Genomic DNA, 26,362 nt, shown 5'->3' on the forward strand with positions numbered 1-26,362 from the left:
GATGCTGCCAAACCTAGTTAGGTGTTTCTATTCTGTTCTTGACCTATGCTATGCCCATTTTCTGGGCTTTCAACCACCATATGTCAGCCAGACATTTGCCTTAAAACATATGCCTTCACTTTATTTTCTCTCTTCCTCTCTGTAATTATACACATGAATATGATATTTTATACATATGTATTTATACAATTTAGGCCTTGTGTTTATAATTTTACAGTTTCTGGCTCATAATTCCCATAGTACAGGTTTTGATATTTTCTAGATTATTTAATAAATAACCTACCTTAGTTATTGTTCTATTGCTGTGAAGACACACCATGACCAAGTCAATTCTTACAAAGAGAACATTTAGTTGGGGGCTTGCTTACAGTTTTAGAGGTTTAATCCATTATCATCACAGCAGGAAGCATGGAAGCAGACAGGTAGGTATGGAACTGAGAACTTACATCCTGATCCACAGGCAGATGGGAGGGCAGGAAGGAGACAGGGTGGGGAGGAAGGAGGCTGGGCCTGGCACTACCAGTGTCACACCTCAAACAATGCCACAGCCCCTAGTCCTTCTAGATCTTCTCCAACAGTTCACCCATAGGGACGTAGCGTGCAAATGCATGACCTGTGGGGGCCACGCTCATCCCACATCTCATTGGAACCGCCATGTGATCTAAACAGTAAGAAGAACACCCTCGCCCTTTCCCCTGGTTTTTAAAGACGCCTTGGAATAACCTTAAAGTGTAAAGGGAAAACGGAGCCTTGTCACAATGCCTGGGTGCTGCAGGCAGCAGAGTCAATCTCTCTACCTTCTTTTCGCTCCAAGGGAAGCCAAAGAAACTTCTGTTTCTCTTCACCAATGGTGGCACGTAGTGAAAATACACTGCAGTGCCCCTCATCTGCAATGTTTCCTTGGATATGGCCATGATGACATTTTCTGATAGTAGCTCATGAGCCCACCCCGCCAATGCCCCTTCCACTAAGGGTCTTGACCCAGCCTAAGAGGAAAGAATTCTGCACAGATACCAAGAAGATTCCAGACAGGTTGCTGGGTTTCTCCACTCAGCCTGTTAGCACTGACCATGTTGTTTTTATCTAGTTCATGCTTCAACACTGTAGTAAGAGGAGCGGCGGGCTGTGTCCCGGCCACCCGACTAGCTTATTCCCTGAAATAACCACACGGAAAATTGTATTAATTAAATTGCTGCCTGGCCCATTAGCCCTAGCCTCTTATTAGCTAACTCTCACATCTTGATTAACCCATTTCTATTAATGTGTATCGCCACTTGACTGTGGCTTACCGGCACAAGTCTAACCAGCATCCGTCTCGGGCAGGAGAATCATGGCGTCTGCCTGACTCTGCTCCTCAACCCAGCATCCTGTTCTCTTTTCCCCACCTATCTAAGTTTTGCCCTATCAAAAGGCCAAGGCAGTTTTCTTTATTCAACCAATGAAAGCAACACATAGAAAAAAGGACCTCCTATACCACAACACAGTAATCTATGCCTCAAGTATGTTTACATAATAAATTCTAAATACAAACCCCAAAGGTTTGTATTTAGGTTTACAAAGTCAAACACCTGAAAAGTGATGGCCAAGGGAGGTGCAAAGCTCCGTGCCCCCTTCCCCCATGTCTCAATATGTGTCTCTTCATTGTCTCCATCATTAGAGTCTTCTTAAGCTGCTGAAGTACAAATATCATCCTATGTTACTTATCACCACTATGATAAATAAGTTAACTGACCCTAAGGAAGAGTCGTGGGAACGTCAATTAGTCAGAAGCACAGGTAGGGGGCTTGCAGTTGGCATCAGAAGGAGAAAGACCTTGGGAGCAAGCTCTCAGGCTGTGGCATCCAAGGTGTCTGCAGATAGATGGCATCAGGCTGAACTGGAGGACTCTTAGCCAGGGGCTGCCACAGAACCGCTTGGTTTGCTGGGAAAAGAACGCACACACCTAGCATCAGAAGCACATTGTGAGAACATACTTAGAGAATCTGATTTTCCTTACCGTCTCTCACAATTCAAAGCCTTTTCTGTTGCTTTGTTTTAAGAAGGAAACTATCTTTCTGTCACAGTCTTCTCTTCTCTCCCCATCATATTCAGATCTCTATGGCTGAGGTCTTGTTTCAAGGAAGAAGTGAAGGAGACTTTACTAGGTTCTAGTTTATCATTGTATGTGTCGGGGGAGAGGAGGTACACACATGCCGGGGTGCTTATACATGCCGGTCAGAAGGCAGCTTGCCCCTCCCCCTCAGTATGTGAGTCCCAGGGGTCAAATTCAAGTCATCCAAGTTGGAGGCAAGTGCCTTTGCACACTAAACAATCTTGACAACCCCTACATTCTGTTTTTCTTTCCTTTTTTCAATACAGTATTTTTTCGGTATAGCCTTGGAATCTGTCCTGGAACTCACTCTGTAGACCAGACTGGCCTTGAACTCACAAAGGTTCGCCTGCCTCTGCCTCCCGAGTGCTGGAATTAAAGGCATGCGCCACCTCCTTTCTGCTTACATTCTGTTTTAAAAAGTGTCATATCCCTATTTCATGTCTTTCTACAATTTTCTACTCTGCTTACGTTTAACATTTAAGGAGAAAAAAAACCCAAACACTTTTAACACAGTTTTCAAGAAAAGAGAATTAAAGAAAATGCATTTTGGAAACAGGTTTATTAACTTCCCTAGCCTTCATGAGCGAGTAAGCTGCCTAACCAGAACCCCCATGGATTTTACAGGACCCACAGATCTTGGATATTTCTGCTGACCAGGATAAAATAAAGTTGATGCTGAGTGATCTGCAGTCCATCCTGGATGACCTTCAGAGACGTGCCTTTCAGTATAAATCCTACCAGAAGAATTTCAAGGTAACCATGGTTGTTCACTTCTGCTTCTAGAATGCACACACAAAGATGTGATTATGTATAATTGCTTTCAACAAACCAGAACCACTCAGTGGACAGTTGTGTTCTGGTCAATGTGCCACCAGCATGTCAAGATAGAGCAGTACACAGGAGTGCTGGAGAGATGGCAGATACAGTGCTCAATACATAAGTGTGAGGACCAAGTTTGGATCCCCCCACACCTGCACCCATATAAAAGCCAGATGTTGCAGCCTGCCTGTGATTCCAGCAGTTGGGAGGTGGAGACAGCACCAGGGCAAAGTGGCTAGCTGGGTTAGAAAAATTGGCAAGTTCTGGGTTCAGTGCTTCAAAATATCAGGCAGAGAATAATCAAGGAATATCTGACATCAACCATGGTCTTCTACATGCATGTGCACACATATAAACATACGTGTGCCCACATGCTTACACAAACATATCCACACATGCATGCATCACACATACATACATATGCAAAAAATAGTATAAATGAGAGACACAATACCCTCATGAAAAATTCTCAGCCAAACCCTCCTGAAGTTGCTATGTTAAAATAAGTATGCATTTCAAAATGTGGTTAACTAATGCCCCTCTAAATTTTCTTAGTAAAATTCAAGCTTTTTTTCATTTGGATGTATTTTGATTCCATGAGCTTTGCCTGATTTGTTCTGGTTAATATGAAATAAAAACTGAGCCAGAAGGTAAAGTGAGTCCCAAAAGGTAGGCTTGAAGGGCTGAGGATGGAGACGGAGAAAGAAGAGAACCAAGAGATGCTCATGCCTAAAACAGCATTTACAGAGAGCAATGAGATAAATGAAAAAATAGAAAATAAACACCATATCCTTATTCATCAGGGAAAAGCAGATTGAAATTGCATTGTAGCCCATCTGACCCTAGTCAAAATGATTACTGCTAATCAAACAGCAATGGACATGGTGGTGAGGATACGGAGAGAGGGGATTGTTATACACTGCTTGTAGAAATGTGAATTAACTTGGCAACTATGGAAACCAATATGGGGTTCCCCAAAAACTAAAAATATTATACAGCTATACCATTCCTGGGTATATATCTGAAGGACTTTAAGTCAACCTGCCACAGACATATCTATATATCCATATCTAATGCTGTACTATTCAAAATGGGAAAGTTATAGAAACAGTCTGGATTCCCACCAAGACAGAAAGATAAAGAAAATATGATCTGTGTACACAATGAAGTTCTGCTCAGACATAAGGAAGAATGAAATTATGTCATTTCCAGGGAAAATGGGTAGAAATTATCATGCCAAGTGAAATAAGCCAGACCCATAACCATAAAGATCGTGTGTTTTATTTGTGGATTCTAGATTTTATATAGATAGCTCTTAAAATGCATGTATGTGACCTGAAAACAGATGGGAGATGTGAAAAGGGAGCTTATCAATAGGAAAAGAGAGAAAATTTAGGGCAGTGTATGGGTTAGAAACGATCACAGTGCTTGATACACTTGAAAGAAATCACAGTGCTTATATGCCAGTTAGGGTCCTCGTTGTTTAGGTCCTCTGGGATTGTGATTTGTAGGCTGGCTTTTTTTTTTTTTTTTTTTTGCTTTATGTTTAAAAGCCACTTATGAGTGAGTACATGTGATAACTGTCTTTCTGGGTCTGGGTTACCTCACTCAATATGATGTTTTCTAGCTCCATCCATTTGCCTGCAAATTTCAAGATGTCGCTATTTTTTCTGCTGTGTAGTACTTCCATGCTTTTTTGCCATTATTTGTTTTCTTTTTTATTGATTTTATTGAGCTCTACATTTTGCTCTGCTCCACTCCCTTCATCTCCCCTCCCATTCAGCCCTCTCCCGTGGTTTCCATGCTCCCAATTTATTCAGGAGATCTTGTCTTTTTCTACTTCCCATGTAGATTAGATTCATGTATGTCTCTCTTAGGGTCCTCATTGTTATCTAGGTTCTCTGGGACCATGAATTGTAGGCTGGTTCTCTTTGCTTTATGTCTAAAAGCCACTTATGAGTGAGTACATATGATATTTGTCTTTCTGACTCAAGGGGCATTTAGGTTGTTTCCAGGTTCTGGCTGGACAGCAGCATGACAACAATGCTACTCTGAACATAGTTGAGCACATGTCCTTGTGGCACGATTGAGCATCCTTTGGGTATATACCCAAAAGTGGTATTGCTGGGTCTTGAGGAAGGTTGTTTCCTAATTTTCTGAGGAATCACCATACTGATATCCAAAGGGGCTGTACCAGTTTGCACCCCCACCAGCAATGCAGAAGTGTTCCCTTTACCCCACAACCTCTCGAGCATAATTCGTCATCAGTGTTTTTGATTTGGCCATTCTTACAGGGGTAAGATGGAATCTCAGAGTTTATTTGATTTGCCTTTCTCTGATGGCTAAGGATGTTGAACATTTCCTTAAATGTCGTTTAGCCATTTTAGATTCCTTTGTTGGGAGTTCTCTGTTTAGGTCTGTACTCCATTGTTTTTTATTGGATTAGTTGTTTTTTTGATGACCAATTTCTTGAGTTCTTTATATGTTTTGGAGATCAGTCCTCTGTCCGATGTGGGGTTGGTGAAGATATTTTCCCAATCCGTAGGCTGCCATTCTGTCTTGTTGACTATGTCCTTTGCTTTACAGAAGCTTTTCAGTTTCAGAAGGTCCCATTTATTAATTGTTTCTCTCGATGTCTGTGCTGCTGGGGCTATATTTAGGAAGTGGTTCTCTGTGCAAATGCATTCAAGTGTACTTCCCACTTTCTCTTCTATGAGGTTCACTGTGGCTGGCTTTATGTTGAGGTCTTTTATCCATTTAGACTTGAGTTTTGTGCATAGTGATAGATTTGGATATATTTTCATTCTTTTACATGTTGATATCCAGTTATGCCAGCCCCATTTGTTAAATATGCTTTCCTTTTTCCATTTTATGTTTTTTGCTTCTTTGTCAAAAATCAGGTGTTTGTAGGTGTGTGGATTGATATCTGGGTCTTTGATTCGGTTCCATTGGTCCTCCTGTCTGTTATTACGCCAATACCAGGCTGTTTTCAGTACTGTAACTCTGTAGTAGAGTTTGAAGTCAGGGATTGTGATGCCTCCAGAAGTTCCTTTTTTGCACAAGATTGTTTTAACTATTCTGGGTTTTTTGCTCTTCCATATGAAGTTAAGTATTGTTCTTTCGAGTTCTATGAAAAAATTTGCTGGGGTTTTGCTGGGCATTGCACTGAATCTATAGATTGCTTTTGGTAAGATTGCCATTTTTACTATGTTAATTCTACCTACCCAAGAGCATGGGAGCTCTTTCCATTTTCTGGTGTCTTCTTCAATTTCTTTCTTCAAAGATTTAAAGTTCTTGTCATATAGGTCTTCCACTTGTTTGGTTGAGTTACTCTGAGATATTTTATGCTATTTGATGTTACGTGCTTATAATCCTAGCTGGAGTGTTGGGGGCAGGGATATCCAGATCCCTGAACACTCTGCACTCTGGTCAGCCAGTGTGGGATACTTGGTAATCTCTGGGGCAGTGAGAGACCTTGTTTCAAAGCAATTAATCAATCAGTTATTTAGTTACTTCTTTGGGACCTGAAAAATAGTCTCCTAGCTCCCACATGGGTGCATGCGCTCATGCATATGCACAAATATGAACACACACACACACACACACACACACTGAAAAGGAAAGAGAGAAAACACATGAACCAATCACAGAAGACCAAACAGTGTGTGAAGTGTCATAGGCATCCTCACAGGGGAGGAAATTCCTCTGGGGACTGCCATTGGCTGGGGAAGGGAAAGTGAAGAGCTGCTTGCTCAGCAAGTGTAACATCATAAATGTAGAATGAAAAAGCTCTGTAAGTCTGCTATTAATGTTGTTAACACTAGATAGCTCACAGATACATGTAAAGATTTCCTTTAAAAACACATCTCATGTTATGTGTTCTTACCATAATTTTAGGGGAAAATCAATGACTCCATGGGGACAAGTATGAGGACCTGAGTTCAGATTCCCAAAACCCATGTAAAGCCACTGCAGTCCCAGTGCCCCTACCACAAGACAGGAGGCCAAGTTAGGCGAGGCCTGGAGGTGCGAGTGGCGGGTAGCCTGGTGTGTGCAGTGGCAAACAGCAAACAGGTCCTGTCTCAGGCAAGATGAAAGTGGATCCAGTTAGCCATTCTGTCTGGACCCTAAGCTCTACGCTTTGCCCCTTGTGTTTTAAAGGTGGAAGTGTCCAAGTTTGATGCTTTGGAAGAAGTGAGTGCTGAGCTGAAGCTCAAGCAGCTGCTCTGGGACTCCCTGTCCGAGTGGGATAAACTCCAACAGGAATGGCTGAAGGTAGGGAAAACAGATCTCGGTGGTTGTGTTGTGTGTTAACCCCACCTAAATATTAATAATACGAACTGTATTTCAGTAATCTAGAGTCTTCTTGTTAGCAGTGAAATTTGTCCTTCAACACACAGAAAGCTGAATTCACATATCTCCCACGGGGAAAGTAGTTATGGTGGAATGGAAACTAGGAACTAAGAAAAAAGAGCTTTATATCCTTGTTCATATTTCATGGGTCCGTTTTTGCATTCCAAAGGAATTCAACATGTGTGGTTCCTTTGAGGCAGTGGCTGTGAAATCTGGGCTTTCTCTTTAGTTCCATTGGCTGTTGTCAGTAGGCACGAGGCATGAGTAGTCACTGAGAGCATTTGTCCCATTTACCCTCTTAGAAAAAGTGGGGGAGAGGTTTCGTAACCTGAGAGTTTTCATTTTTTCTTCTGTCTAAAACTGGCTCGTCATTCCATTACAGTGCTGCTTAAATGTTTAAATTACATTGCTACATATAAAATAAACGACGGTTTATGGAAACATAACCAGGCATCTGGTTAAATAAGAGAGGCCTTTTTCTCACTAAATGCCACAAAGCAACAACTTTCCTTATAGGGCAGGTTTCTTGGCTCCTCTGTTTAAGAGGGCCGCATGATGGAAGCATCCAAGGACCATGCAACATGATGTCTGACTGCGGTGTGACTTCAGGAAACGCCCCAGTGTTCTCAAGGACTATAGGGTTTCGTTTGTGATTTACCCCCTCAGGTATCTGTTAGCTTAGGCTTCTGTTCTTGTCCTTGATGGAAGGAAGCCATCTTGTTCACACCAGTTGACTAGAATCAGAGGACTCATCTCAATAGTGACCTCTCATGTCTATGGAATCTCGTGTGACAGCCACCATAGCGTCACTTCAAGGATCTGTTCTTATTCAAAACTTGACAAGGAAGCAGAAGATGTGACCACTTTCGAGTGTGATCAGCTTTGAAGTATCACTCTTTCAAGTATGCTACAAACATGTGGAAAATGCCACCTGCTTCACAAGCCCTCTTTATCCTCCTCCACCCTGCCCGTCATACTGCCTGTGATACTGCCCGTCACCAGAGGCCGCATGTCTGACTGAAAAACCAAGTGACATAGGAAGGGTTTTGTCTAGGTAATCTTCCAAGTGTTTGGAGAGCCAGAGATGTTCTTAAGAGGAAGGTTTGTCGCTGGCAGACCCCATCTTCTGGTAGAAGAGACAAACAGCAAACGGAAAAAAGGCAGAACGTGTATGATATGATGGGGGGAATTTGACATATTCTCCTAGAACTCATTTGTCAATGACTTGGAGACATTTCTTACCACCACCATAGCTAGAGCAGAAGAATGTGCCCCTCCTTTGAAATCTGCCACAAGACCAACTAGGGGGCAGGAGGGAAATGTGGAATCGAGGGGAAATAAGAATCCATACAGGGTTACAAATTTTCTGTTGCCCTTCGTCCACATGATTGATGGGTCAATAAATATGTAGACTTATACATCTGTATAACTAAGAAATACAAGTATAGATATATGCGTATTTTAAAAATACATCTTTACATGAGTGTATTTTATGCATTATTAGAAATTCTTTATTAAAAATTGACAACAGTTAGCTGGTTTTCTCCTTAAAAACCTCTGTAAGCACCGGCCCTCAGGCTGACAGTACTGCGCTTGGTGGTGAGGGAGACAAGGCTGTGAGAAGAATCGGCAGTAGGCGTTATAAGCAGCTCTTTCCAGGCCTCCCGGTTTGATTTGGTTTAAAACTTTAAGTGCCAGGGAAATTCAAGTGAAGTAAAACTTGTATACTGCTATCAGCTTGACATTTATCCTGTGTTTTTACCTCTTTTTTTCCCCCATAGTCCAAATTTGACTGATTGGATCCAGAAGCCCTAAACAGTCAAGTTACTAAATACGCTAAATTTGTGACACAATTGGAAAAGGGTTTGCCGCCCAACAACGTGGTGCCCCAGCTCAAATATAAGGTGGAAAGGATGAAAGAAAAGGTAAGTCAGGCGGATATTATCTCAGAACCAGACGCAGATGCCCTGGTGTTGTTTCAGGAAAAAAAAAATCACAGTCCAACCTGTGTGTCTCAACAACTGGCCAAATGGTGCAGTGGAGTGTGGTGAGGAGGAGACACCTGGTGTCTGTCAAGCGGAAGACAGACTAAGGCCAAGATGTTGATACCCTCAGCACGCGGGCAGCAAGCAGATTTTCCTGGTACAAACTGCCACTGACCCTATTGTGTCCCACAGCTAGTCACTGTCCAGATGTGTTTAGTGTGAAAAAGTCCAGAAACCAGCCAGTGCATGAATAGGGCTGGTTTGAAACTGCACTGCGGCCAAGCCAGTCCTTGAAGGGGACAAATGGGTAGGGGGAGACTGCTCAGTGGGTAAACGCCACAGCCAGCCGCAAACTTGACCGTCCCATACCGACCTTGCCTACTATCTCCCTTTCTATTGAGACCTCTCATAAACTCGTAGTAGTTCATTTAAATGCTCAGCTTCCAAGATGTGCCATTTCTGCGTTTGATTCTGACCACTGTTGATGTTCAGGTGGGTTTTGTTGTGGTCATTTTGCTTTGCTGAGTGCCTTGCCATTTCCGTTGTTCCGTTGCTGTGGGAACGCATCTGCAGCAGTGGCTCATTACTGGGGTGCAGGCTTGCAGTCTTGAAGATGAGCGTTCTTTTCCCTCTGTTTACCTTGTTTGCCTCACAGCGCCTAGGACTTTTTATTCTCTAGCGCTACCTACTATTCCTCGTATGAGGGGGGCCCAGGGGCTATATTTTCCGTTCATTTCTCCAAGACCTGCTTCTTTTCTGTTGTGCCCAGCTGATAATCAGTTTCCTGTAGCTGTCCATTCCATATGGCATTATTCTCACCTGCCAAGTGGTAGCCTGGTGGGAGAGGCGAAGGGGCGCACACCTCCTTCATGCTTAGCGCCACTCAGCGAGGCCCTCCATTCTTGCTCTCTTCTGGTCTTCAGAGAAACACGTGACTACCATTTCCCTGAAATTTTCAGTTAGTTAGCTGCCCTGAAACTCAGTGTTCTCGGCCTTAATACAGTTCCTTCGTTTGCATTGTTGTTCTGAGTTTTCTTCACTGTAGATCCAAGTGGTGCTGTTTCAAGTCTCTGTGTTTATAAACTGAAGCCACGTACAAAGTGTTTTGATTAATTCCACCCATCATCCCTACCCTCCAACTTCCCCCCGATCACCCCACATTGCTCCCCCATCACCTCATGCACTCTTTTTCACACACTTGAGTCTGATAAACGCCCCCGGTATGTTCATGGGTCTAGGACCACCCGATGCAGCATCAGCAACCTACTCAGGGCCGCATCCCTGAAGAAAACCTATGAGGCCTGCTCCCAGGTTCCAGAAGCTACCCGTAGTTCCTCACTGAGCTAGTGATGGGCTTTGTGAGCCCCTCCTCCAGCTGTGCCGGGGTGTGGCAGGCTTGCCCTTAGGCAGGCCCTGCACACGTTCAGTGTTTGTCTTCCAGCTTCCTGTGATCATTGACTTGAGGAACCCAACTCTGAAGGCGCGACACTGGGCAGTTATTGAACAAACTGTCGATGCCCAGCTAGTGGATGTTGAAATTCCGCTGACCCTGGAGAGGCTGTCCGAACTACGTGTCTTTGAATTTGGTCAGGAAATCCAGGACATATCTGGACAGGCTTCTGGGGAAGCTGCCTTAGAGACAATTCTTAAGAAGGTAAATCAGGAAAGAACCAAGTGTGGTAGCATGTCCCTTTCATTTCAGCACCAGGGAAATGGAGAAAGATGGATAAATCCCTAGGGCTTGGGCCAGTCAGCCTAGCCTACTTAGAAAGTTCCAGCCCAATAAAGACCTTGACAATTAATCAGCAACCAAAGACCTGAGGAATGACACTGACCTTTGACCTCCACATAACATGCTCGTGAGCACCTGTGCCAATATGCATATACCCACACATGTAAACACACATATGTAGTAAACAGACACAAACCATAGATAGCATGTAAAGGTTTTCAGATACGACATAAAGATTGCTAATATCTGTGTTATCTGGATGGAGTTTCAACATCCCAAGCAGCATCCTCTGCTGTCTCCTTGCATGTACCACTTGGTACCACATATTCAGTCTATAGTCCAACCAGAACTTGACAGCAGCAAGGTTGGCTATGTGCTGACTTTTATAAAGAACTGCATGCCGGAGATTTTTTTTGCAGAAAAAATAATATGTGTTATTTTCTAAATTCCCAGGGAAGGCTGGGCTGGGCCAAACTACCTTAAAACACATCAAGAAGATTTTTCTACTTATAGCACTGTCTCCTTAGCCTAACAATATGTGCCTACCTACCAAGTGTCTAAATAAAAGAACATTTCTTTCCCCCGACGGAGTAAGATGCACATTGTCTCCAGCCTTCATCTGTATTAATAGCAGTCAAACGAAACCAAGAAAATCAGTGTGGCTTCCAACTGTAGGGTCTTGAGAATTTCAAGGGCCAAAAGGAGGAAAATGGGCAGCAACCATTTCCCTTGTTTCACTCGATGAGCCTTTATTGTGTCTAGACACAAATGAGTTTAGATTTCCTAATGCCTGAACTCTTTCTAAGGTGGAAGATTCTTGGAAAACAACTGAATTTGTCATTCTTCCTCACCGTGACTCTAAGGACGTATTTATCCTGGGTGGCACAGATGACATACAGGTATGTAACTGGGTTGCGGGAAACTTGTGGTAAATTAGGCATGGTGGCACATGCCCGTGATGCCAATATTTTGGAAATAACGGCAGGAGGACCGCTATCAGCTCAAGGCCAGCCTGTGCTACATAGCAAATTCTAGGCTAGCCAGGGATAGATAGTGAGAGTCTGCCTCAAACTAAAGAAGGAAAGAAGGCAGAGAGGGTGAGGGAGGGAGGTGGAAAACGGAGGCGGGGAGGAAGAGAGGAGATGATTTTATGGTCAAAGTCCTGACCATACCTCCTGAAGCTTCTGAGAAAGAGTAAGTGGGAGAGAAGCTTATTTGAAAGGCAAGACGTGAAAAAGTGACACAAATGTTTATTCACAAGTGCTTATCAAAGTAATAAAATGGCATATGTGCTTGTGTGTGCATGTACACGCATGTGTGCTCATACACACACACACACACACACACACACACACACAGGCCTCTTCGTTAATGCCCTCCAATGACCATTGAGAGAACAGAGAGTTGTGAGCATGGCAAAAAGGCCAAGCTTGCCAGCGGCTGGGTAGGAAGCAGTAGGTGGGGCTACATTATCTTTTCAAACACACTGGCCCTTAACTGGGCTCTCGGAATCTGGACTAGCCTGAGCTCAAGGACGCATGGCTCTGCGTGTGTCTTGGCCCCTTCTCTCTGAAGGTCCTTCTTGATGACAGCACCATCAACATCGCAACCATCGCCTCATCGCGGTACGTGGGCCCCCTGAAGTCTCGCGTGGATGACTGGCAGAAGCAACTTGCCTTATTTAATCAAACACTGGTGAGTGAGGGCCGTTTCAGCTCCTAGACTCTGAAGTGGAAGGCTGCAAGACGCTGTGGGGCCAGGGAGACCTCAGTGGGATCAGGCCTGCCCAGCATGTACAAAGTCCTGGGTTTGCTCATCACATGCATGCACGCACACACACAGAGAGAATTATTTTAATATTATATAATTTAGAAATGTAAGGTTTAATTGTTGGCATTTTGTAATGTTCCAAATGAAAACACACTCATTTGGCTTGTTTATATAATTATGCAAGGGAATAATTTCCAGCATAAGTAGAGGACACCAGTTTGAAAGCCACACTCTGATAGTCCCATGTTTTTTTCCAGGAAGAGTGGCTGAACTGTCAGAGAAACTGGCTCTACCTAGAAAGCATCTTTAATGCCCCGGATATTCAGAGGCAGCTGCCTGCGGAAGCCAAGATGTTCCTTCAGGTGGATAAGTCATGGAAGGAAATCATGAGGAAGGTGAACCGGCTGCCTAATGCGCTCCGAGCTGCTACTCAGCCAGGTAGGAGCTTCAAGCTGTTTGTCACGACTAAAACTCTCAGTTTTAGACTCTCGGGGTACATCCAGGGCTTGACTGACCTGAGCACTCTGCTCTCTAAGTGCTGCCATACAGTTGAGTTTGTGACTTTAGAACAGAAGTTGAACTCTGTCCATACTCTTCCCTCGCAGATAGAATCACAAAAACTTCCATAGCTTTAACTCAGAAATTAGAATGAATTAGAGATTTTGCCACTTACTGCAATTCAAGTAACAAGGTTGAGATTATTTTTAAAAGCTTTTCCTAGCCTATACTAATTATCCATGCTAATGAGTTGCAGTATGGCATTTTCAGGCACGTGTATCATGTATTTTGATAATATCCAGCCCCATCACCTTCTGCTGACCTCCTCCCACTCCTGCTGACTCTCCTCATATTCCCAGCTAGTCACCTTTCCACTTGCACATCTTTCTCTGGGTGTGAACCAATGAGCTTAGTTCCGCTTACAGGATCATGGGCACCTTGCCCGTGGCTACACCACCAAGGATGATGTCTCATCCTGCCCACCTCCTGCCCAGCATCAAGGTTGAAATGTTTTAACAAGTTCGGTTTCTGTGCACAGGCAACCAGCTTCTGGGATGCACGAATACTCGCTGAAGTTTACACTCTATATCAAACCCCAGCCAGCCTGCTTGTCCTATGGCCAATGGCAGCATCTGGCCACGATGGAGAATAACGCTGCCTAGCAAAGGCAATGCTGGGGCTATGGCCATTGCCCGAAGAGTCTTACATAAGACAGAGAAAAGAAAAACTATGGAATGATAAAAATCAAACACCCATAAATGTCTTAGGGAGGCTGCTCCCAGCTCCCAGCTGTCTCCCACTGGCCATAACCCCTCATCAGCCTCTGCCACTTTGCTGCATTTTTCTCTCATTTTCTCTCTCGTAAATGTTCCTACAATGTCATCAGAGCCACCAGGTGATCTAGAATAACAGCCCCATGTATCTCCAAAGTTCCCATTTCTACAGAAACCAAACAGATCCATAGCTGTAGGGGATTCGAACATCAACATCTCTGGAGGCAAGGCCATTACCCTTCCACAGACCCTCCGTTGTCATATTCAAACCTTTAGGGCACAAATGCAGTAATATTTGGATACAGAGAGATGCTCCAGTCCCTAAAGACTTGTTATAAAATAAATATCTAAAATTATTTGTTATTTGGAAATAAATATACATTTCATACATGAATATATTTCGATCATATCATCTCCCATTTTCCCCCAAGTCCTCCCAAACCCATCAAGCCACCTAACTTCATCCTCCCCTTTATCTATCTCTTCTTTCTCTTTCTTCCGGTTCTTGTCCCAGCCCCTCTGCCTCCTGCTCTGCCTTCTATAACCTACCAGGTTCATGCTGTACTGCCCACATGTGAATGGGTACAGGACATCTATAAATGATAAATGAAAAATAGGTCTCTTGAAATAAAAAAGAAGACTCCAAAAAACATCTGGCCCTTAAGATTTCAAATAAAGAAGTGTAGACCTGTAATAAACCTAACTCCAGATGACGATAAGGCCATGAAGAAAAATAAAGTAGGATAAGGGAGTGGATGGGGGGCTAGTGAGTGTGTGTGTATGCACACACACATGCATGTTGTGTGTATGCATATATATCTGTATGCATGTGTGTTCATATGTATTTTTGCAAGTGTGCAGGTGTATGCACATGTGTTTATGTGTGTGCATGTGTTCATGTGTGTATGTGACATGTATGTGCACATTTGTGTATGTGTGCGCATGTATATGCATGCACACATGTGTGTATGCATGCATGTGTTTATGTGTGAAGGATGATTAATGAAAACTCAGAAAGAGAAATTGGGGTTCAACCTGAAGGTCAGAAAAGAAAAACAACTGGCCACTGGTTCTTACCTTGACTCAGTCCGAAAATGGTCATCCTGCCTCCAGGAAACCTCAACATGAGAATGTGTCTGTGGGCTGTCTCTTCCAATCTTATACTCCTCTCTAGGGATGGGATTAAAGGCATATACCACCTGGTTTCTATGGCAACTAGTATGACTACTGGGGTTAAAGGTGTGTGTTATCACTGCCTGGTCTGTAAGGCTGACCAGTGGAGCTGTTTTACTCTCTGATCTTCAGGCAAGTTTTATTTATTAGAATACAGATGAAATTCCACTACATATGTGTATGTGCATGTATGTGTGCATGTGTGTGCGTGTGAATGTATGTATATGTGTATATATGTGTGAATGTGTGTATGTGTGTGTTTGCATGTGTATGTGTATATGCATATGTATGTATGTATGTGTATATGCATGTATATGCATGTATGTGTATATATGCATGTGTATGTGTTATTGAACTTTTCAATAAAGTGGCTTTTGAGCAGAAACTTGCAGGAAAGAGTGAGTGAAAGTATACATGACTCTGAAGAACTGTTGAAGGCAGAGAAAAGAACAAAGAACAAAGTCAGGCTCCTAAGGCAAGAGCATACTTAGTTGTCATTATAGAGTCCCTGTGGCCTGGAGTAGAGTGCTTGGGGATTGGGTCTTGTTTAGGATTTGAGGCCCTAGGGAACCAGTGTGCTTAGGTGGATGACTGGCCACTAGGTGGAGCTGTTGACCACACACGGTCTCAGAGTCCATGCTAAAGATTTGGGATTTGATTCTTAAGCAGGTAGGGAAGCAAGAACTGGGATCAGCATCAAAAGAAAGATGAAGAGGCCTGAAGGCTGCTGTCCGAAGAGCTGCTTCCTAATAATGAAGAATAATGCCCACTGCCATTAGCATTAACCATGAGAGAAAGCGTGCAAGGAAGAAACTGACAAAGGATAGGAAGGTTCTAAACCCTGGTGCTGTTTGCCTTTTAGTGGTGTACCCACAGCGCCCCAAAGCAGAGGATGCCAGCCAGAATTATTGCAAATTAAAAATACTGTTAAATGAATTAAATATTAAAATACTATAGTTAATTAGGAGTAATAATTCTTGGGCTGGGGAGAAGGTTTAGTAGTTAGAGCAATGGCCGCACAAGTAAAAGCCTGGAGTTCAGAACCCCAGACCCCCCACAGAGGCCAGGGGCCGGATGAAGAATACACATGCATACACACATATATACACATTTTTTCCAGCCTTGGAAAGAATGACAGAACCTGAAGGCAGAGATGGGGACAGCCAGAGGGAACTCAGCAGGACTAGCTGAGAGACTCTGGGTTTGGCTGAGAGACCTGCTTCGAAAGGAAGGATGAGCCATCCAGGAAGGTTCCTGCTATCAGCTCCAGGCTTTGAATACCCACACATGTGCATGAGCACCATCACACACATACATGTGTTCCCACAAACTCTCAAACGTGTATACAGGCACTCATACATGCACAGCACACACACATCATATACATGAAAAGGGAAAAATGTTAAAGAATGAAGCTTCTTAGCCAAAACTTTCATTTTATTATTCATTATTTATTCTACCAAATAAAACAAAGGCTTTAAAAGGTTAGTATCTTTTACTTTCATTTAAAATTGTATTCTCTATTTTAATACAATTTGGCCAACATTTGTTTTTCAACTAATAGGGCTTCTGGAGACTTTTCAAAACAATAATGCATTACTTGACCAAATTCAGAAGTGTCTGGAGGCATATTTAGAGTCGAAGAGAGTTATCTTTCCAAGGTAAGTTAAAAACCAACCTAAGACATTTCGTGATAGACTATAGGTCAATTGGAGATGACAATCACATCCTCCAGACCACAGAGAACTGGGGAGGAAACAAGATGCCTTGCTGTCTGCAGACTTGCTGCAGACCTGTTGGGCAAATACTAAGCTCTCAGAGATGCTCAGGCTGGGGAAGAGTGAAGCTCACTCTCTGCTTGAGGATACAGGGAACCCACAGGGCATGGCTCCCTCCATCTCCCCATCCTCAGCTCCGCTGCCTTTCCAGCTTTAACTCTTCTACTCCCTGCATTTAGTGGGGGCTCTAGAGTCATCACCCCTATCGCCGTGGGTTTCTGAGAGACCCCACAACTCACGTTGCAGTGTTGGCATGATTTGGTAGTCTAGAGCTTCAGACAAAACAGAGACTAAAATGATTGCATTTTTAGTGCACGCTTGCATTAGTTGAGCCTACGTTTGGTCAGGAACAGACAAGCTCATTTTTTTTTACCCGTTTTGCATAAAATGATATGAAAACAAGATGCTTCATTTCTACTTAAGAATGGCCATAGTAGTATTGGAAATGGTATGTCAGCAAAATAATATTCTGTCACGTTTAATAGCAGCATAGAACTAGCTCTTGTAGACCAGGCTGGCCTCGAACTCACAGAGATCCGCCTGCCTCTGCCTCCCGAGCGCTGGGATTAAAGGCGTGCACCACCATCGCCAGGCATGCTGCCTTTTGATTGGTCCAGTGTCACAGGACCAAGTGAGGGCTCCACAACCACCCATCTGTCTATTAGTTCTTCAATAGTTAATGTGCTGTGAGACATATATTCACTACAGAAGCTCAAAGACAAGTAACAGGCAAACAGATCAATATCATAGCAGGACCTAATGTCATTAATAATTTTTAGAAAAATCTTATTCAGTCTAGCTACTGGGCCTAGATGTTGGAGACACGTCATCATTTACCTTTACAAGAACTTCCTTAGGGACACGTGGCTACCCCCAAACCCAGAGCGTGGTTAGAGACTCAGGGCATCAGTGCCCGGGGCAGGTGTGCGGGATCTCACCTTTTATGTCTACCCAAGGCTGACGTCAGCGTCAAGTCACGATTTGCACCGGGTGTCTCTTTAACTCGACAGGTTTTACTTCCTGTCAAATGACGAGCTCCTGGAGATTTTGGCCCAGACACGAAATCCACAAGCCGTGCAGCCTCACCTAAGGAAATGCTTCGACTCCATTTCAAAGCTCGAGTTTGCGCTCATGCCTCCGACAGAAGGGAAAATTCCCGGCATGGATACTGAGCCAGAAAGGGTCTTCACCAATGATATTTTGGCAATGCTGTCGCCTGAGGGAGAGAGGGTAAGGGGCTTTGGCTTAATAGTTCTTCATGGATAACCTTGGTCACGTGTCTGGGACTGGGGTTGAGGCTGCTCATTCTCATCCTAGGCTTGCCAGGGACTCTGCTAGCCTAGCACTTTTGAAAATAGATAAAACTGAGATAAAACTCTGACCCTCAAAGATCTGGATATCTAATGGAGAAATCATCGAGCAGCTAGAAGTAGCCACGATAATCACAATGGCAGGCTTGGAGAATGAAGTGGAGAGATGCCATCACATTTTAGTCAGCTCTGCAAAGAGGAACAGTGTCTGGCCCAGAGTGCCAGGACTTTGCCGGGCCACCTGGATGAAGACCCACCACCCTCTAATCGCTTCCACAGGATAGCATGAGTAATAGCACCCTCCTCGCCGGGTGACAGGGACTTCCAGCAGTCACTTTACGTAAATGACTTCATGTGGCACCCCCTGAGCTCTGTGAGAGTTTGTTACTGCAGCTCCTCCGGTGCTGTGTAGTGTAGTCCTTTCATATGGAGAGAGTGAAGGTATCAGCAGACTGAAGAACTGGCTGACAGGACAGGATACACACATGCGTGCACACACACATATATAGACGCACACATGTGTGCATGTATCATTGCTGGTGCAGAAGGAAAGAAATGAGAGGGTTAAGGACAGAACATTGAAAAAAACATGAAATTTCAAAGGAAGGTGAAAAAAATGGTTAAAGGAATCTCAAACAAGCAGATGCCCAAGTGACTGAAGTCAGAGGAAGAAGCAGAAGAAGTGCTGGAAAGATGTAGATCAGACCTTTCAGATGTGGAGACAGGTGACTGTGGGGAACAGGCTTACAGGAGTGTTTGGGGGTAAACTTCAGGTCACAGAGCTATGAAAAGGGAAATGGTTGAAGAAGTCCCAGAGCCTGTGGGAAGTCCTCTTTCTAGAAGCTTGCCTCAAAAGCATGCTTGTGCTAGAAGGCAGCAAAGTTGGGGGCAGGGGGGAGGAGAGGGATGTGACCCAATGCCAAAGGCCTCTGAGTTTGCAGAGCTCAGGGTTCTGTTACAGACATACAACATGTAGACAGCCCACAGGTCCCACCCAAGACACTTTCTTACCGTCCTAATTGCCTCATAGGTCGGCCTGGGGAAGGGCCTCAAAGCGAGAGGCAATGTGGAAGAATGGCTCGGCAAGGTGGAGGAAGCCATGTTCACGTCCCTCCGCCGCCTGTGCAAGGCTGCCATCGCTGACTACCAGGGGAAGCCCAGGACAGAGTGGGTGACTGCTGGCCACCCTTCCCAAGTAACACTCTTGTTAAGTTTCTCTTTCTGGGGCCCACGTTGGCGCCATGGAGCACGAGCCTAAGGGGACGTTTTGTCGCAGGTGATCCTGACCATCTCTCAGATCATGTGGTGCCGGGATCTGACCGAGGGTCTAGAATGCGAAGGGAGCCACCTAGAGGCCCTGGAAGAGTTTGAAAAGGTCAATTTTGAGGTAAGTTCTTTATCAGAGAGGCATTGTACAGCTGCCATACGAGATGGCAAGATGAGCGGAAACATAGGGTTCTTTATGATGACCCGCAAATGTTTAGACATGATTGTGTTTAAGAGGATCGGTGTGGGGCTTTGAATGAGATATCCCCCATAGTTTCAGAATTTGAGTATGTGGACCCAATGATGGCACTATTTGGGGAGGCTTAAAGGTGTGGCCTTGTTGGAGGAAGTATGTCACTAGGGTTGGGCTTTGAGGTTTCAAAACCTCATGCTATTCCAAGTGTGATCTCTCTTTCATGCCTTTGGATTGAAGGTAGGAGCCCTCATCTTCCTGCTTTAGCCATTATACCTCCGCTCTGCCATCATGGACTCTTATCCCTCTGGAACTGTAAGCCCAAACCATCCCTTCCTTCTGTAAAATTGCCTTGGTTATGATGTTTTTATCACAGCAATAAAAAGGCAACTATTAGGAAGCCTCTCACAAAACTTTATATTTTTATTAAAAATTCTTAAGTGAAGCCAGTATTGTCATGCATGCCTGAAACCACAGTGTTGTGGGGTAGAGACAAGCAGATCCTGGGAACTTAGTGGTAAGCTAGCCAGCCTCACTTAAACAGCAAATGTCAGTTTCAGTGAGGTATGTTCTTAAGGCAGTAAGACAATGCAATAGTGGAAAGCCCCGTCTGTCCTTCTCTGCATGCATGCGAGACTTCACACACACACACACACACACACACACACACACACACACACGCGCGCATGCGCACACACACACACACACACACACACACAGTGAAAACAGCATTGTAAATGCACACTGCAGTATTTGTAGCAACAGGCACGGTGCTGTGCAGCAGATCTCTAGGACCGATTCATCTTACCTAACGCTGCAGCTTCATGTCTACTGAACAGCAAAACCTCCCTCCCCAGCCCTGGCCACCACCACTCTTCTCTACTTTTATCAGTGTGATAAACACCTCACACCTGTGGCTGGATTATTATTTTAAACTTAATGTCCACTCACTATCCACCCAATTAATTGACATTGTCACCTGTGACAGGATTCCCTTCCTTTTCTGGCTGAATGCTAGTCCATTGGGTGCACAGGACACATTTTCTTTATCCAAAGAAATCTGGTGGGTTTTTAGGTTGTTTCTTCGTGCTGACAGCGGTAAATAATGCTCCTTAAGACTCTGATTTCAGGTCTTTGATTTATATGATCAGAAGTGGGGTTACTCAATCAAATGGCAATTCTAATCGCAGGGATTTTTTTTTTGAGAAACCTCTGCACAATGTCCCATCTGCATGTCCTAACATCATATTCCTACCAGCAGCATCCAGAGATCCCTATCTCTAGCTCCGTGTCCTTGCCAGTACTTGTTATCTTTTTTTTTTTTTTTTGACAATGGGCTTGAGATTACATCACATTGTGGTTTTGCAATATTTATTCTTTTGACAAGTTCATACATGTACATAGTGGGATTTACTTTTTCTCACTGCTACCCTCCCTTGCGGGTCTCCTATGCTTTTTATTTCCATCATCCTCTTTAGAGGTCCCTTCCTCACGTTTGTATCTTTTTGTTTTGTCCCGTGACACACTGATTTTTAATCAAGATCACCTATGTGGCCTCAGGTTTGGAACTGTTCATTGGAACCTGGTGGACTCGCCACTGGTTACACTGTGAAGGCAATGACTTTCCTCTCAGATTCCATCAGTAGCCAATAGTTGGGCAAGGAGGGGCAGACCCCCATGAGCCCCTCCTTGGTTCACGATTGGCTGTTGACAGGCCCAGGCTCGTGCAGGCAGGCCCAGCGCAGACAGCTGCGGCTGCTATGGGGTCATGTGATGGCCATGCCACGCTCTGAAGATGGCATGTCCCAGCCCTTCTCCCCATCTTCTGCTTCTTGCTTGCTTCTGCTCCCTCTTCTGTTACGTCCCGTGTGCCTAGGGAGGGTACTGTCAATGTCTTACTTAAGGCTGAACATTCAGCCCTCATTTACTCTCTGTGCTAGGTTTTTGGGTTTTGCTTTTGTCACCTTACACTGGAGCGCTGGAGTCACCTGAGAAGATGTGGTAGCAGTATTGTAGAAATCGCCTCTATAAGATTGACCTGTGAGCAGGTCTGTGGGGGATTTCTTGATTGCTGTGGGAGGAATCAGTCCAATGTAGGCAGTACCATCCTCGGGCAAGTGGTCCTAGTATACAAGAAAGCAAACTGAGAAAGCAACGGAGAGCAAGCCAGTAAGCAGCATTCCTCATGGCCTCTGCTTCAGTTCCTACCTTCAGCTCCTGCCTTGGCTTCCCAAGGTGGTAGACTGTAACTTGTAAGCAGAAACAAACCCTTTGCTCCCAAGCTGATTTTTTTGTCATGGTGTTCATCTCAACAATAAAAAGCAAACCAGGACACCTTTAGCATCTTGAACAGCCATGAATCTTAGTACTCACTGCTGACACAAAGAGAAACTTCTCAGGTAAAAAATGAGGAGAGCATGTGTTAGAAAATATTATAATTTCATTTTTCTTTCATTGAGGTTTTGATAATAACATGCCTGGTGACTACAGATATTCAGCATCATATGTGCATATATAGATACAGATATAGATCCTGGACAGTCGGTATCTCTGCTTTAGAAAAGTACTATTCAAGTCATTATCCTACCTTTAAATTTGAGCCATTTGGTATTTTCTTATTGTTGTCTTATGCCACGTATATTCAAAGTAGATTTGGGGAAGATTTAAACATATGACTGAAAGCCAAAAGGTGCCATGACATTTTCCTTCACACTGGTATTCTGGTTATGACAGCCAAAGCAAAACCAGACAATGGGACTGTACTCAGTTAAAAAGCCTTTCCCAGAAAATGAGACAACAGAGTGGAAACACGATCTAGACACCAAAGATACGATATCTGTCAGCTGTATTTCCAACATGGACCTAGGCCTGATCTTCAGCTCCAGACTTAACTGGTCTTCCAAGTGCCAGTGCGTTTTCTAAAGATTCACCCCTGAGACAGAGACAGAACAGGGAAAGGGAAGCAGAAACACCACAGGAGACTGTCAGTGGGATTCTCTCTCCAGAGTCCTAGAAGTGGATCCCCAGAGAAAGTCCCCCAGCCATCTGCAGACACGGCCCCTGACCTCGGCATAACAGAGGAAAACCCAACCCAGAAGTATAAGACCCTCAGAGGCGCCGTACGACTTAGATAAGGATGTGGTGGTCTGGGGTAAATAGGGAGCTAAAGGATTTGAATTTATTTAGTCACTGGTCTGGTTAAAGTGCTCTGCAATGCTCTTTTATTGTTATTAGTGGAAAACTACAAACGAGAAGCCTCATCAGAATGACCTGGACCTCCTTGTAGGCCAGGCTAGCCCCCCACAGAGATACACCAGCTTTTGCCTTTGAGTGCTAGGATTAAAGGCATGCGCATGCACCATATCTGGTGAATTTCCAGGTAGAGCAGTCTACTCCCCAGCCAGAGACTTAATCATGTATCAAGGGTTTTTAAGAAGCATATCCACCAAGGTCTGATTTTACTCTTTCAAGGCTCTGCCATAGCCATCCAGTTATTGGCCTTCTCTGATTATCAGTTTGCTTAACTGCAAAAATGGTGTGCAGATAGTCTGTACTTCATAGAAGTCTTATAAAAATTAAATAAGACATTGTATTACTTTGTCATAGAATTATAAAGTTTTCTAGTTAGGTTTTTTTTTTTAGAAAATATCTACTCTATATTTAATAATGGAAATACATATTGCAAGCTGATGTTGAGCATTTACTGCAATAATTCTTTAACTCGCAGAGATTGAACGCCCTGGCTGCACTAGTTCGAGGCTCTCTTCCTAGGCTGCACAGAAACATCATAACTGCATTGATTACCATTGATGTGCATGCGAGAGATATAGTTACTGAGCTGGTTCAAACCAAGGTAAATGTTTCATTAATGGAAAATGGCACGGCAATCTGCGGATTCCATGTGTGTGTCTGACACAGCCACCATTCCTATCACTGCTGTAGGTAGACTCAGCCGACTCCTTTGACTGGCAGCGACAACTGCGCTATTATTGGGATATAGACCTGGATAACTGTGTGGCTAGGATGGCACTCTCCCAGTACACCTACGGCTACGAGTATTTGGGAGCATGCCCAAGACTGGTCATCACTCCTCTCACGGTACGTTATTGATCATTATTGATCGCCTTTTCATACAAACAGCGTGGGAAGTACTCAACATTGCTGCATCTCTATAAGACAGAGAGTGGCCTTGTCTGATTTTTGTGCCTGTGTCTGTGGGCACAGTTAAAGTTTTTCAGGGCCAGGGAGATGCTTCCTTCTGGAAAGTGCTAGCCATGCAAGCATAGACTTAAGTTCAGATCCCTGGCACCTATATAAGAAGCTGGGCATGGGGGCATGTGCTGCAAGCACAGTGCTGTGGAGGCCGAAACAGGAAGATCCCTGCAGATCACTGTCCAGCCAGCCTAACCAAACCAGTGAGAGACCTGGAGTGGAGAGGGATTGAGGAATTTACCTAGTGCTGACCACTGATGCACACACGCACCTACATGACTATCCCACATACATGTGAGTGCACACACACACACACACACACACACTTCTATTAAATAAATCAATTAGACCTATGAATTTGTAAATAAAGTCACTTCTTTTCAATGATGACAATTGATTGATTTTTTCAGGATCGTTGCTATCTTTGCCTTATGGGGGCTTTGCAGCTGGATCTCGGAGGCGCACCTGCCGGGCCTGCTGGCACTGGGAAAACAGAGACCACCAAAGACCTAGCAAAAGCTCTAGCCATCCAGTGTGTGGTCTTCAACTGCTCTGATGGTTTGGACTACAAGGTGTGGTTGTCATTTTTAATCTGATACAAATATTGAATGCTTTCATCAGTTTTCATTGTTTGCAACATGAATTAAAACAAGGAGACAGATGATAGCGAACAGAGAAGAAAATGGTATTAAAATAGGATGAGCAGAGCACGTCAGCATGTGGTGGGCTGGGCCGTCTGGGTAAGAATCAATGCAGGGGAGACATGTCAAAAAGCGAATTTTTAAAAAGAAGATCTATACAGGGCAGGTAGGGGTGGCTAGAAAGATGGTTCAGCAGTTAAGAGTGCTTGGTGCACCTGCAGAAAACCTGAGTTCCGTTCCTAGCACCCACGTGAGGTGGTTCACAACCCTCCTTAACTCTAGCTTCAGGGTATCTGACACCCCCTTCTGGCTACCAGGACACTGAGTGTTCACACACACACACACACACACACACACACACACACACACAATAAAACAATCTCTTAAATCTAACCATAAGTAAGTAGAGTAAAAGTCATATAGGCTAGAATGCATTCAGGGACGACAGAAGAGTAAAATCTAACTTTTTAAAAGAAGATGGGCCATCGAGAGACACTGATACATAGTGAGAAGTTTGAAGGCTCACTACTGAAATGCTTGCCTAGTGAATTTGATTTTCCCACACCACCAAAGATAGAAGCAGCCTTCAAGGAACTGAAGTACATGGGAGGAGGGAGAATTAAAGGAAAAGTTTTCAGTACATTTGGTCCTGGGCTCCCTTTATATGTTAAAAATTATCAAGATAAACTGTAGCCAGTGGTATTTCACTTGCTAGAAATTAAAGATAATGTATTTTATATATCTATTTGACGTAAAATACCAATAATGATGTTAACATAAACATCCATTTTGTGGAAAAAAAAACTTTACAAGCAAAAAGCTTACAGGTTATTTATGTCTTTTTAAATCTTTGGTGATTGGGAAAATGAATGGCAGCTAGATTTTCATATTTTATTTTGTATTTAATCCCTTGAGGCTTATGGCTTTGGTTGAACTGTCTGAATAGACTCTAGTCTCTGATAGAACTGTATGCTGAAAAGAGGAATATTTTAATAATTTTCTCAGGTAGTTGACTGGGAAAGACAGATAGCGCTTTAGTACAATTGGGAAGCGCTTAGACATCACAGACACCCTGAAAGATACCTTGGTACTTGCAGAGATCCATGCTGGCTTCTTAGTTCTTCTGGTGGGTGTTAAGAAAATAAAAAAAATGTACATATTTATGTCTCTATTGTTAGAAACTTTGAAGACTATAAATTCACTAAGTAAGGCTTTTTGAGACACTGTCTTCCAGCCTCCTACCTTCCATTCTGTCACAGTTTGTGACATTTGCACATTATTCAATGCTTGTCTCTGTTTTGTCTGGAAATTGAATGTAAAATGTCAGTGCCTCACATAGTACTCATGCTAAGACGGCTCTTTGCAGAATCTGAGGGCATAATTAGACCCCAGACAAGCACTGCCACAGAGAAGTCGCCACCTACCCTTCAAAGGCGAGAGCTATGTCAAGCAATGAATAGTCTCTTTCTTTACCTCCTCTGGGACAGTGTTTTCAAAACCTTTGTATGTACAAACTGCCCAGTGATCTTCTATTAAAATAGATGAGATATTCGATTCTATTTGCTTTTCCAGTTGACCACAATTTCACAAACCATGAACATCAGAGTGAGTAATTTGTTACCCACAATGGAGTAAGACAAAGAAAACATACCATAATTGTTTATGAGAAGAGACATAAACACTCCATCTGAACCCCAACATGACTGAGCACCCCCCCTCTCCCAGCTAACCTAGTAACTGCTGCATCTTCAGCAAAGCTTCAGGCAG

The 26,362-nt window shown here is 43.8% G+C and overlaps 1 protein-coding gene across 1 annotated transcript in view; it reads left to right on the plus strand.

Moving 5' to 3' along the window:
* The window catches only part of Dnah6 (dynein axonemal heavy chain 6), a 185,874-nt gene that overhangs the window by 37,379 nt on the left and 122,133 nt on the right, over positions 1 to 26,362 (plus strand). Inside the window, 14 exon segments of the mRNA XM_050130231.1 lie at positions 2,717 to 2,845; positions 7,073 to 7,186; positions 9,046 to 9,189; positions 10,691 to 10,903; positions 11,788 to 11,880; positions 12,557 to 12,676; positions 13,009 to 13,189; positions 16,760 to 16,856; positions 17,984 to 18,203; positions 19,314 to 19,478; positions 19,560 to 19,670; positions 23,470 to 23,595; positions 23,685 to 23,840; positions 24,365 to 24,526. Of these exon segments, the coding sequence (XP_049986188.1) occupies positions 2,717 to 2,845; positions 7,073 to 7,186; positions 9,046 to 9,189; positions 10,691 to 10,903; positions 11,788 to 11,880; positions 12,557 to 12,676; positions 13,009 to 13,189; positions 16,760 to 16,856; positions 17,984 to 18,203; positions 19,314 to 19,478; positions 19,560 to 19,670; positions 23,470 to 23,595; positions 23,685 to 23,840; positions 24,365 to 24,526 (2,031 nt within the window).

The sequence above is a fragment of the Alexandromys fortis genome, unplaced genomic scaffold (assembly GCF_014885135.2).
Source record: "Alexandromys fortis isolate MF-2015 unplaced genomic scaffold, M_Fortis_MF-2015_v1.1 scaffold_336, whole genome shotgun sequence".
NCBI lineage: Eukaryota > Metazoa > Chordata > Mammalia > Rodentia > Cricetidae > Alexandromys > Alexandromys fortis.